This window comes from Protopterus annectens, chromosome 11.part0 (assembly GCF_019279795.1).
Source record: "Protopterus annectens isolate FY-2018-M chromosome 11.part0, PAN1.0, whole genome shotgun sequence".
Classification (NCBI taxonomy): Eukaryota; Metazoa; Chordata; order Ceratodontiformes; family Protopteridae; genus Protopterus; species Protopterus annectens.
In genome coordinates this window covers 1,121,260,675-1,121,274,542 of record NC_056745.1, presented here as the reverse complement: position 1 = coordinate 1,121,274,542, position 13,868 = coordinate 1,121,260,675, and the positions used below count along the sequence as shown (strand labels likewise).

The following is a 13,868-nucleotide window of genomic DNA, read 5'->3' as shown; positions in this document are numbered from 1 at the left end:
CTGATATCAAATATTGAAAGAATACAAATTTCATGAACTTTAATCATTCTTTGACCTAGGAATGTGGTCCTGTCCTGTCACTGCATTAGAAACCCAAAAGAGTTGGAGAAATTACAAATGGGGAAAAATTATATTCATAAAGTAGCAGCAAGTATACTAAGAACTAAACCAGTGATGGCGAACCTTTTGGATTTGGTGTGTTAAAAGTTCCTGGCACAAAATAATTCAGTGCATGTCACATGAGCAACGAATGCAAAAACAGTATCTTTAGTAACTCGGGTGTCACCCAAAACGTTGTGGCGTGTGTCACCTTTGATACGGCTGTCATAGGTTCGCCATCACTGAACTAATCCAACATGGGAATGGAGAAAGGAGATTCTGCTGACAGGGATGACTGTTATTAGGGGTACAAAGAATAGGCAAGAGGAGGCTGGAGTTTATTGGATAAAGCTGGCAAAGACACCAATGTACTGGGAGCAAATAATAAGAGGGGAAAGGTAACAGAATAGGAAGAGGCCAAGAAGACATTTAGATTGCATAGTAAATGCTTTCTCTATCACGGACTGCTATCAGAGTATAACAGAGAAGGGGACAGGGAATCCTAATGAAAGACCAGCACTGGTAGAGTTTTTAGTTGCACCTAGAACAGAACTTGCTGTTTAAAAAGGATAATTAGTAGATAGTACAAATTACTGCACAGTAACTATAGGAATCGATCAGAGGAGGTCAGAAAAAATTGGGAAGAGGGATTACATAAGCAATTCACAAAGAAACAATGGTAGGACAGAAGTGTGGCTCCCAAATATGCAACAAAATCTACAACATTTAGGATTTTTGCTTGGAAGTGTTTGCACAGTCATACTTTTATACTCCAAGCAGACTCTAAAGAATTTTTCTTCAGGCAGATAGCAAACATTGGTGGTATAATGGGGAAGAAAAATGTACCTGGGAGCATGTGTTCTCTGAGTGTAATAAGTTAAACATTCTCTAGAGAGTACTCTGTCAGAAATACTGGGTGAGCAAATGGGTGTAACTAAGGAAAATATTTTTTTGAGCTGAGATACAAGATCTGAATCGCTTAGACATAGTAAGGCCTTGTTAAGTTTAATTATGGCGGCTGCCAAAAAAGCAATTAGTAGAAAATGGAATCAAAGTCTAAACCAACTACACCTGAAGTAGTGAATGCTGTAACAAAGATACAAGAACAGGAAGTGGGATCTTTAGAAAGGGGCAGGAATAAATTACATAGAAAAAATGGAAATTGTGGGAACAATACATGCAGAAAAATGTTTTAGAGAAGGAATGAGGTTTAAGAGAAGGCAGGAATTGAAAAATGTATGTAATCCTTCTTTGACTATATAGTACAAAGCAAAATATGTGATGTATAATGTTTGCAAATTTGTTAATATGGTATGATTACTTCTATATAAATGTAAATTTGTCTGGTCACAAGTGATGACTCAGTAAAGGTGTTTAAAAATAATTAAGTTGAAGCTAAAGTACAGCTTACAGGTCAGTCAAATTACAATCACGTACCACTGTTGGTACCAACAAGGATCACAGAACTTTACAGGCTTGCTTTTCTCTGCCTTTTTTTTTTTTTTTAAATTAGTCTCAATAAAGACAAGCTCCATGTACAGGGTACAGGTTTAGAGAGCCTAACAAGAATATCACTCCACTACATGCAACCCATTTGCATTTTTTATTCTTTCATCCTCTCAGAAACCATCCAGTAGGAAGGATTATGCTAGTAAATGGAAGCGTTTTTCCATTTGGACTTCTTCCAAGTGCTTAGATCTTTTTTGGCACCCTTAGATGCTATTCTGGACTTCTTGGCTGGTCTTTTTCATTCCGGTCTTAGCTATTCTAGCATCAAGATACAGCAAGCCTAATTTATAACTTTCATTTTAGCAAAGATAATACCAATGTGGCAGCTCTTAATCTTCCTAAGGCCTTTTTGAGGGGCACCTTTTTTTTTTTTTAATTACATCCATCCATTTGTGATCCTGTGCCTCCTTGGGACCTACTCTGCTTTTGCAAGTTCTCACTAGACCCCTCTCTGAACTAGAAGCCAATGTGTCTTTAAAACTTTTGTCATAGAAAACTCTCTTTTTGGTGGTGGTCACATTAGACAGAAGAGTGTCTGAACTTCAAGCACTATCCTTTGCTATTCCTTAATTGTTTTTTCATAAAGACAGGGTTAAGGGCCAACTCATTTCTTTCTACCCAAGGCTGTTTTGGAGTCCAATGTGAACCAGCCCATTCATTTGCCAATCTTCATTCTAAAATTCTGTAATATGGGGGTATATCTGATTCATTGTTTGGATATTCACAAAGTAATATGGGAGAATATCTGATTCACTGTTTGGATGTTCACAATCAACTTAGATTCTATTTGGACAGCACCAAAAGTTTCAAAAAATCTTGACTTATTGTTTCCTTTTCTAATCAAGACTTGGTAAGCCTGTTTTCCAAATAGACCTTATCTAGATGGCTCTCCTATTGTGCCTACTTTGCACACCTCTTTTGCATACTCCTTGATAGGAATTTCTTCACCTGTAAAGCCTAGAGGTCATGCCATTAGAACAGTATCTACTTAAACTGCCTTTTTCGCTCAGGCTTCAACTAATATTTGTGCTGCAGCCACCTGGTCTAATACTCATACCAATGTGCACCCAGTTTGTGAACAGCACAGCTATTGTATTACCTGTAAATCTGGGTTAGCTGCAGCTTTCTGTAGTTCAGCACTGATGATTTTTTCTGTTTTCTCCCTTGCAGCCTGCTCCACCATGCGTTGACTCAGCACAGACAGTTTGGCAAGAGCAGATGAAAGCTCATCTGTAGCAAGTGCCTGACGTAACAAACTGGACATTCAGTCTACCTGTCACTGGTTCACCATTTTGCAGACTGTTCTCTCCTAGGGTCACTCTGGAGATTTGCTGGCTGGGGACTCTGTCCCACAGGTTGAGATGGACTGAAAAAAATGACATCATTTAAGAAAGTTATGTGCTTACCATAATGACAGATCCATGTTGTCTTCTTTTGTTCTTCTAAGCCATCTTGCCCCCTCCAAACTGTCACCTTTAGTGAGTTGCTTCTGACCAGCCATGCTGACCAGCCTTGAAGCTATGTGTAAGACTCCTCCTCCTGCTGCCCTCTGTCTACTACCTGTAAAATTCACCCTTTTTTCCTATGTTTTATGATTTTAGGAACATTTGTGGGCAAACCTGATCCAAGGAGAGTCTGTTGGAAGGAAAATGACAACACTGGATATACTGAGTTAGGGCCAAAGACTCTGCTAATGTGTAAGTATTTGGAGGTTTTCAGGGATGCTGAAACAGAAGTAAAAAAAAAGATCGAGTAGGTGAGTGCCAGCTGCAGTATTCAGGCACACTTACAGACCACAAGCATTTGAACAGCAGCTCATTAAATCTGTACAAGCTCTCTGAAATGTGTAGCAATGATAACCTTATGCTTTTATGAACAGAACAGCATAATTCACTAGTCACTGTAATCAGCAGGTCTTCCATGGCATGAAGTTATGATTACAAATCACAGAACTATGGTAATAAAATAATTAAAAATTATGGGAGAATATTACAGCTCAAGGGATAATGTTTTCACCAAAAAACAAAAAAAAACAAATGAAAAATGCAAAAGTGTACCCAAGAGGCAATGCACTTAAATAATGAAATGTGCACCCAGTTTGTGAACAGCACAGCTATTGTATTACCTGTAAATCTGGGTTAGCTGCAGCTTTCTGTAGTTCAGCACTGATGATTTTTTCTGTTTTCTCCCTTGCAGCCTGCTCCACCATGCGTTGACTCAGCACAGACAGTTTGGCAAGAGCAGATGAAAGCTCATCTGTAGCAAGTGCCTGACGTGCTCTGTCCTGCCAACTCATAGCACGTTCTGTCAAGCACTGCAGGGCCTCCCCTTCTGGTAATCGTACAGGAAGCTTCTGCAGTGAAACCAGCAATGAAAGAATAGTTTCCAGCCTTGGCCTCCGAGAACGCATACAGAGAGGGCAAAGAAACTTGACCTCCTTTGCTTGCCAGTTCAAACCCTTCTTTTGTGTGCTGGTTTTTGGAAGTGGCACACAGGTGTTATGAAACCAGTCTTTGCAAAGTTCACACTGAAGCATAAATCCTCCAGCAGTTTTCCGGCAGATGCAGAACTTGACTTCTTCTATTCGATCCACCATAGCCATCTTGGCCAAGTTAGCTGCTCTAAGTGAATGCATGGCTTCTACTTCTTTTTGTTCCATTGCTCTGAAGTTAGCTACCTGCATTAAACACAAGCACACACCAATAACTACTTAGAACATGTACAGTATAAAATTCCACTCTCATCCTATAACATTCTACAGTGGATGATAGATAATACAGAACAGTACCAGTGCTAATAAAAAAATCACACATTTATTCAAGATTACAGAAAGTCAAATTTTAGCATATATGTAAACTTACAAATCTGTATTCAACCTCTGAATTGCAGCTGCACTTTGAAACAAAGAATTTCACATTGTCAGCAGATTCAGCTATAAAAATAACAAACAGAAAAGAAAGAAGCAAAAAAAAGCAACAATACTTCTTAACTATGTACAACTAAAGGAAAACATATACATACATTTGTGTTTGTATGTGTGTGTGTACACGCATGCGCGCGCGCACACACACACATATATATTTATATATATATACACACACATATATACGCATATATACATATACTTGTGTGTGTGTGTGTATGTGTGTCTACATATACATGTGTATGTATGTATATATATATATATATATATATATATATATATATATATATATATGTGTGTGTGTGTGTGTACTGGAGTTCAGATCACCGCATCCACATTCTACCTTGATGCTCTCCTGCTTCTTGGGCACCTTGCACCTCTGGGATTATTTTTACAGCACTGCTTCAGATTCAGAATAGCTGCACTCACTGTATTAACTAATCTTTAAGGGGTCCCTCTTTGCTGTCTGCTTTAAGCAAGATGGTTTAGCTGCTTCATTCTGATGACAGATAGCACTTTCAGTAAATATAAAGTTTTAGTTGTTCAACCTTGTCAGCTACTGTGTATTCTTGCAGGTGTAACCCCTTGTTCAGTTCATAGGTTCATAGGTTTACACTAGGCTATCTGCCCTAAGGCATTTATAAGCCTAGCCCAAATTATTGTGGCTTACGCCACCCCTTATATGAAAAAATACTGTGCCCATTAGTTTGTTGTGCCTCTGTCCAGCAGTGACCCAGAGATGATTCCCGGGGTAAACCTACGATCTCCCATCCACAGGTCTAGATTTCTCTTGAACAGAGTCAGCGAGGTGCTCTGCCTCACATGGACCGGGATTTTATTCCACAGCATAGGGAGTCTCTGAGTGATAAATCTATCCCTCCAGCACGTCCTATTTATATCTGTGCTAAGGTTTAAGTCGCTTGCTCTAGTGGTTTTGGTGGATTTGGATTTTTGAGGTGGAGCATGTCCATTAATTCCGGGTTGGACATGGCCTTGTATGTCAGGCACATGTCACCTCTGAGCAGACGGTATGCGACTGAATAGAGCTGGAGTTTCTTCAATCTGGCAGCATATGACAGATTTTGGAGTCCCTTTATCCTTTTGGTGAGGAACTTTTGGGGTCTCTCCAATTGCTGCAGATGTCGGGTGAGATACATCCCGAATGGGGCATTGTACTCGATCATTGGTCTGATAAGTGAAGAGTACAGGGGAACAATGACCTCACTAGATCTGGATGTGAATCCCTTCATGATCAGGTGGGCAATGTAGAAGGTCTTTCTAACCACTTTAGCAATGTGAGTGTCAAAAGAAAGGCCACTGTCAACCTGGGTCCCCAGGTCCCTGATAACCTCTTCTGTGCTTAGTGGATTGCCACCTATATGGTAGCTTGGGGTTACCTTGTTTTTCCCGAAGGGTATGACTATACATTTTTGGCGTTTAACTTCAGGCCATGGCTCTGGCACCAGCTATCTGTTTCCGTGAGTCCCTTCTGAAGGATATCCGTGTCCGATGCACTTTCCACTATGGCCCAGTTTGCAGTCATCTGCAAACTTTGTCAGCCAAAGTCCTCCCATGTTGGCCTGTACTTCTGAGAAGTAGATGCCAAACAATAGGGGCCAAGGTCCGAGCCCTGTGGGACACCACTTGTGACCGGCTTGGAGTCTGACACAGCGCCAGCAACTCTAACCCTGTGGGTTCTGTCCTTAAGCCAGTTTGCAACCCATCTTGTGACATATGGGTTTACATTTAAGCTGGTAAGTTTTTCTACAATACCCGAGTGGGGTATTGTGTCGAAAGCCTTTGCAAGGTCAAGGTAGGCTGTATGGACTGCCTTTCCTCATCAATGGCCTTGGTGACTATTTCAAGAAGTCGACCAAGTTCAAAAGGCATGATCTTCCCTTGACAAAGCCAAACTGGGTCGGGTCCAATGTCTGCAAGTCCCCTATATCTTTGTTTATGAGCTCCATTATGATCCTCTCCATAGCTTTGCAGACTAGACTTGTTAAGCTTATGGGGCGGTAATTACCAGGGTCCGTGAGGCGCCACCTTTGTGGAGTGGGACCACAGTTGCCGTCACGCCACTCCTTGGGCACGTATCCTGTGGTAAGGCTGAGATTAAACAGCTGCCTTATGTGCGGGTTTAATTCCTCATTTAGCTCGTAGCACACAGCCGGGGACACCATCCGGTCCCATTGATGCTGTGTTTTTAGCTTTAGAGAGAGCAGCTTTCACCTGCGCATTTGAGATGTCCGGGAGGCTACACTCGGCTGGGATAGTTATCTCTCCTTTAGGGGAGAGGGGTGAAGTTTGCACTGAACCTGTCTGCCAGTATGTTGGCAATGTCTGTGGGTTCAGTGATTTTTGTATCATTTTGGACTAATTCTGAGCATATCTGTGAGTTTCCACCCAGGTTCCTAACATAGCTGAAAAAGGCCTTATGATTGTCCTTTGAATCCATGGCAATTTTTCTCTCAAAATTGGCCTTAGTTGATTTTATGAGTGCTCGTATTTTTTTACTAATAATGATCTGTGTGACTTCCCTTTTATGGGTTTTGTTCTATCATGTAATAGCTTTCTCCTCTTATTGTAAAGTTTGTTAATCGCTGGGGTCCACCAGGCTGGGCGGTTGCCCTTTGTGTAAAGAGTCTTGGTTTTATTTGGGATTGCCTGATCCATGCAGTCCTGGAGGTGTTCATAGAAGGCATTTGTAAGGGCTTCCGCAGCTTGGGTTGTGGTTTCCTCTGACTCAGGGGCCTTGAAGGATACCACACCAGTCTTGAGTAGTGTGAAGTTTGCTTTAGAGAAGTTCTTCACTATGGTCTTTTGTTTGGGGTGGGGGGATGTGGATTTCCAGTGAGATTAGTTTATGATCAGATCTCACCAATGAGGGATATACTTCGGTGTGGAGCATTTTGTCCCCATGTTTGTGACAATGAGATCTAGTATATTTTCTCCTCTCGTGGGAACAGTGACTAGCTGTTCCATGGCATTTGAATTTATGAACTCCAGGAACCGTTGGGCTAGAAAGTTAGGGCTTGAGTAATGTTCCCAGTCTATATTCGGTAGTTGAAGTCACCCAATATGATGGTGTTTGGAGATACATTTATACCCTCCAGTGTCTTCAGGAAGGCTGTGTGGGGTTCCTGAGTTTGAGAGGGTGGCCTGTAGCATGCTACAATTTGTAGAGCAGTTTTGCCTATTGTTAGTTGCACCTGGATGGTTTCTGAAGCTTCATGCGTTGCCACCAACCTGGAGGTGTGAGTATCCTTTATGAATATGGATACACCCTCCTTTTGTGGAGTGGTCCGGGTTTTGGGGCGGAACGCATGATATGAGGTAAAACCTAATAGTGCCGGGGTGCTCTCAGGAGCCTTGAACCAGGTTTCAGTTACAGCACAGACATCGATGTTCTCCATACTGAGAAGGGCCTCGAGTGCGTGCATTTTGAGATTTAGACTTCTGGCATTGAGCAGCATTACCCTCAATTTCTTCCCATTTTGTTTTCTAGGGTGGTAGGTTTAGAATTTGAGCCTTGCCTAAAAAGGCACTATGGGGGTGGCAAGAGCCTTAGCCAATATCCGGAATCCCAGGGGTGACAGTTGCAAGCCGTCCCTTGCGAAGCAGCGTGGCTTGTCAAGCATGTCATCCCAGGCAGACAGACACTGGATCCCCTTTGAATGACACCAGACATTAAGCCAATTGTTAAAGCTGATCATCTTGTCTCTATATTGTGGCATCATTCTTGGTGAAGGAAGGATACTGCTCAGGGTTAGGGTCATACCTGCCTGGGCTACATAATCAGAGAGCTCCTCTATGTCTCTTTTCATGCAGTCCAGGGAGGTACGTCTCAGGTCGTTCACACCAGCATGGACAATGACTGTGTCATATTTGTACTTGCTGTGGAGTGACCCGAGTGCTTGTGTTATGTGGCGGATTCTAGAGCCCGATAGGCAGCTTACTGTGACCCTCTCCTTGTTCAGCCTGGCGAGTGGGACGTCAGTGTGTCTGACTATGGAGTCACCTATGACAAGTATGTTTGGTGTTGTATTTGGCCTTAAGGGCTGTGACTGCTTTGCACACTGCTTTTGTGGTTTATGTGTTGCTTGTGGGGTGTCTTGAGGTAGCAGTTGTTTGGGTGTCTGCTTTGGAGGCCTCTGCTGTTTAGGTAAATTTTACTCAGAGCCTCCGAGTATGTCTTTGTGTGTTTATGTGTTTGATTCAGTGGAGTGGTAGCATTATGTGAGGCTGGTTTTGTGGTGTGTGTAGTTGCCTTCTCCTCCTGTCTGGTCTTGCCAGTCCTGAGTTGAGAGAGCTCAGCCTCCAGTTTGGCTAAATAGCTGCATCTCTCAAGTATTTGTGTTATGTGGGAGGAGGAGAGGGTTGTCTGTGTACATGAGGCAGTTATAACATTGCCTCAAGATTCCCAGATTCACCAGCTGGACCGGAGAGGAGATTGACAACTGACCTTTGGACATGCTAGAATAATATTGGGAAATCCTTAATTGAAAACAAGGGCCAGTGGGGAGTGAGGGTGTAGTGCTTTTAATTTTAGTGCTGACTTATATAATTGCTTTAGTGAGCAAGTGCCAGGTAACTTGAGTGCAATGTGATACAAGTAACTAAATGCAAAACGACAAACAGTAACTTTCTTTCAAGTGAAACAAGGAAATAAGTACAGTAAGCAATGCAGATATCACTAGTGATCCACAGAAGCTGAGAAGTTGCGTATTAGGTGAATTAGCTTCCAGGGAAATAACAAGCAAACAAACAACAAGTATATAAACAAAGCTAGATTCAGTAGGCCTGGATCTAGTCTATGCTAGAGCAAACAAGGTGAACCAATTTCAGTAAGATACAGTTCAAATATTCAGGCACTATAAACCTTTAACCAGAAAATTCCCAGCTCAGAAGGGCAGAGTCCAGCCTCTTCTCCCACAAGAGTGCAGACCACGAACCTTCTTAATGTAAAATAACTGGCCTGAAGCCCAAGTGCCTAAACCAGAACTAATACACTTGGACACTGGGCTCTCAATCAGCAGTTCCCAACTTAGAAGGATGAAAGCTACCTGTCCTGCCACCACAGTGCTTGCCACAAACCTTCCTAATGTAAAACAACTGGTCTGAAGCCCAAGTGCTTAATCCAAAAGACTTGAATGATAGCTACACTTTAATCAAGTTACAACCAAGCAGTAATAAATACCATTGAATACTTTAGAGAATGTCTGGATTAGTGCTCAAGTTACACAAACAAAGCTAGATCCAGCAGGCCCGAATCCAGTCTATGCCACAGCAAACAAGGCGCACCAACTTCAGTAAGAAACAGTTCAGATATGCATGCACTATAAGCCTTTAACCAGAAATACCCAGCTCAGAAGGGCAGAGTCCAGCCTCTCCTCCCACAAGAGTGCAGACCACGAACCCTCTTAATGTAAAATAACTGGCTTGAAAGCCCAAGTGCTTAAACCAGAATTAATACACTTTTAGAATAACAGACACTGAGCCCTCAATCAGCAGTTCTCAACCTAGAAGGATGTAAGCTACCTGTTCTGCCACAACAGTGCAGACCACAAACCACTCAGTGCAAAACAACTAACTGGTCCGAAGCCCAAGTGTTTAAACCAAAAGGCTTAGAATGAGTTACACCAAGCAGTAATAAATACAATTGAGTATTTTAAGATGATGCAAAAGTAAAAAGAAGTAGGTAAAAACACAAGTACAGTAAAAGCAGATGAAATTTTTTTTTTTTTTTTTTTTAAGAACTGGGCATCTCAGATTATACTCGCTCCATAATCCCTGCAGAGCAATGCCATGCCTAGGCCAAAGGCACTGTGTCAGCCCTAAAGGCAACAGCTATGTGGCAGGGCACAATTAAGGATTTGTCATATTGTTAACATCCATTACAGAGGACCTAGTTAGGCCAGCAACATTAGGCATACATTTTCTGTAGTACCCAACTAGCCTAAGAAGATCCTTCACCTGTGTTTTACTAGATGGTACAGACCTCTTTTTCATGGCCTCTGTATTTTTCAATGTGGTCTTACCACCCCTTTTTCTGCAAGCAATCTTAAAAACTGGCTTCCACCATACACAGTTTACATTTTTTAACATTAACATTCAGGCATGCTTGACTTATGAAATAAAGCACAGCCTGAACTTTTTCTAGGTGAGATTTCCAGTCTTCTGAATGGATGATCACATCATCTAGGTAAGCAGCAGTGTATTCTGACTGGGGCTTCAGAGTTCTTATCCATCAGCCTCTGAAAGGTAAGCTGAAGTTCCATGTTGGTGAAATAAACCACAAGGGTTTAACAAAGGTCATTTATCCACTTTATGACTTTTCTATCACTCCTAGCTTGAGCATCAATTTTAAACATCTTTATTAAATGATCATACTTTAAGCTGTTACACAAGTTCAAATTTTTAATAGAAAAAAAATGCAATAAAGTACAGCTGTGAAAGAACTTACCATAATAGTAGATGTCTTACTGATCACTGTTGCAGTACTCCAAACTGTTGGGCCAAATAACCTGGACGTCTGTCTGGGGTACCAAAGCCAAAACTTGCCACAGAACCATATGTCCAAAGTATGACCTAAGCCACCAAGTTTAAGAGTACGTAAGTGGACATATGAGTTTGAAAACCTCAAACTATCTCAAAGCCAGGAGACCTGGACACACTTGAGAATACAAAATAGGCAAAGGTCAGTTAAGAAGAGAGAAGGCAGACAATGGTTCTCCCTCAGACCATGAGAAAGTAGAGGACAAAACCTAGCTAAAGACAAGGAAGGGGGATGGAAGGAATATTGCAACAGTGATCAGGAGGACATCTACTGTTATGGTAAGTTATTACACAACAGTAATACTTACTTCCTTAGATCACTGTTGCAGTATACCAAACTGCTGGTTGACTCTCAAAGCTTAGAGAGTGGTAAGGGTGGGATGAATCAGGAATAAGGAAACTGTCAATTAGTCCAAAGAGAGAGTGGATTTGGCAAAGAAGGCTCTGGATCTAGAGAAAGAATCCTACAGTGTTGGGTAAATGTACATACAGAAGACCAGGTTGCTACTTTACAATGGCTCAGAAATCAATACCTTTGTAAAAGGCTGCAAAGGAAGCAACTTCTTCAGTGGAATGGGCTTTTTCAGAGGAAATAAAGATTTTCCATGGTGAGTGCAACAAAAGGAAATAGACTTTGAGATCCAGTTAGCAATAGTTTTAGAGACCAGGTTTCATAACCTGGTTGCCTGGAAGGAAACCACTAGTAAGTCTTGCAAACAGCCTTGGTTTTATTTGAGAAAAATCTGAACTGCCTGTGTACATCCAAAGAATGGAGGATTTGCTCCTCCTTGTTCTGACAGTTAGGGAAAAAAGCAGGAAGACTGATGGCCTGATTGGGGGATAGCTAATTGACCATCTTAGGCATAAATGAAGCAGAGGTCCTTAGAGACACCCTGTCCTTGTGAAAGATAAGGACCAAGTATGAGAGAAAATCTGCAAGGCCTAAATCAGTGCCCACATTTCCTTCACTCTGATGTGTTCTGTTCTTTGATTTAGTGGCCACTGCCCTTGGACTCTCAGGGAGACAGTCTATGACCCACCAGGCATCGTTTGACACTTTTCTGTGCATGTCCTGGTAAGGTTTCTGATGCTTAAAAAGTAGGCTTGGGTTGAAGTTTACCTCCAATATCCAAAAATGAAATTATTTTTTTAGAAAGGGAAGAAGTGGAATCTTGAGTGTCCAGAGGATGGCAATGCTGACACCAGATGGATTTTATGTAACACTGGATCTTAATCGTATGGAATCATGTAAATGGCACCACAGGTATAATTTCTGTCATAACCCCATGGCCCTAAGAACTTCTCTTCCAGGGCAGGAGAAACTGAAAGTAGTTGGAGATGGCCTGTGCCTTCTCTTGTTTTAGAAAAACCTGCATGAGGCGTGTGTCCAAGCCTGCAGCCCAGAAAAAAACAGGTCTTGGGTTCAATGTGGACTTTTTTTTAAATTAATTTATCATGAACCCCAGACTAGGGGCAAAGTGAAGTTGAGATGTTGAGATGTTGAGAGTTGAGATGAGACAGGCACCCTTCAGGTCCAAAGATACCAGGAAAGCCTGGAAAACAATGAAAGCTAAGAGAATCTGTAGTGACAACATTTTGAATGAGGAGAACTTTAGAAAGGTCTTGAGATGTAACACATTTAGTATGATTCTCCATTCACCTCCTTTGCTGGAGTCAGGAATAAAACTCTTTTCCTATGTTCTATTATACCTAATTTATGCAGGACTTGTAGGATAACAGGTAAGAGGTTTACCTGATTTGGGAAGGGGTGGGTGAGATACCTTTGAATGATGGAATTTCCTTCCAAGTCATTCAGTAACCCTGTTGGATAATAGAAAAAAACATTTGTCTGAAGTTGTAAGCTGCAAACTGAAGAGAGAATAAAAGAAGTTATGTCTTATCATAACGTTCCATCTGAGTTGTTGATCTTCGTTCATTCATTACTGATGGGTTATCGGTTCCGTCCCCGGAACAGAGCCGGCCAATATCAAGCTGCCGTCAGCCAAAAACTCTCGAGCCAAGGTCCTACCCAGAATGCTCTACTCCCTGTTACCTCAGATCGAGTTTGCAAGTTGATAGATAAAAGTAGAGGCTACCTCTGGTCATAACAGACCTACCAGAAAGGAGTACATGAGATCAACCAAGAACCTCCGGATGGGGGACGGAGGGTGTGAAGTAATGAATGAATGAAGATCAACAACACAGATGGAACATTATGGTAAGACATAACTTCTTATCTGATGTTGTTAATTTTCGTCCATTCCTTACTGATGGGGCAGATTCCGCAGCTACCTGTATTCCTGGGTGGCCCTCATGGAAGGACATTCCTGAGCACCATGGAACCAAAGGAAGTTCTAATTCTGGAGGCCAAGTCCAATTTTTAATGAAGAATAAATGTATGAGGTTTAGCCCAACTTGCAGCTGAGCAAATATCATTGAGGGAAGCCTTAGCATGGAAGGCTGCTGAAGTTGCCATAGATCTTGTAGAATGTGCTTTGACTCTATGAGGCAAGGTGAGATTGTTTTTGTTGTAGATAAAGGTGATACAATTTCTCAACCATGAAGTCAATGTAACTTTTGATACAGGATGACCCCATCTAGGTCCAGAAAAAGCCAGAAACAGTTGGTCTGATTTAGTGGTAGATTTTGTTCTGTCCAGATAAAATCATATTTGCCTATGAACATCCAAGGAGTGCAAGCAATACTCTCCCTTGTTAGAATGGTTAGGAAAGAACACTGGGAGATCAAGAGACTGGTTGACAGATCGCTCTAACACCAC

At 41.8% G+C, this 13,868-nt stretch overlaps 1 protein-coding gene across 1 annotated transcript in view; it reads right to left on the bottom strand.

The window, feature by feature from the left end:
* The window catches only part of KDM5A (lysine demethylase 5A), a 2,605,143-nt gene that overhangs the window by 540,823 nt on the left and 2,050,452 nt on the right, over positions 1–13,868 (bottom strand). The window contains exon 23 of the mRNA XM_044088480.1: positions 3,734–4,285. Within this exon, the coding sequence (XP_043944415.1) occupies positions 3,734–4,285 (552 nt within the window). The remainder of the gene's footprint in view (positions 1–3,733; positions 4,286–13,868) is intronic.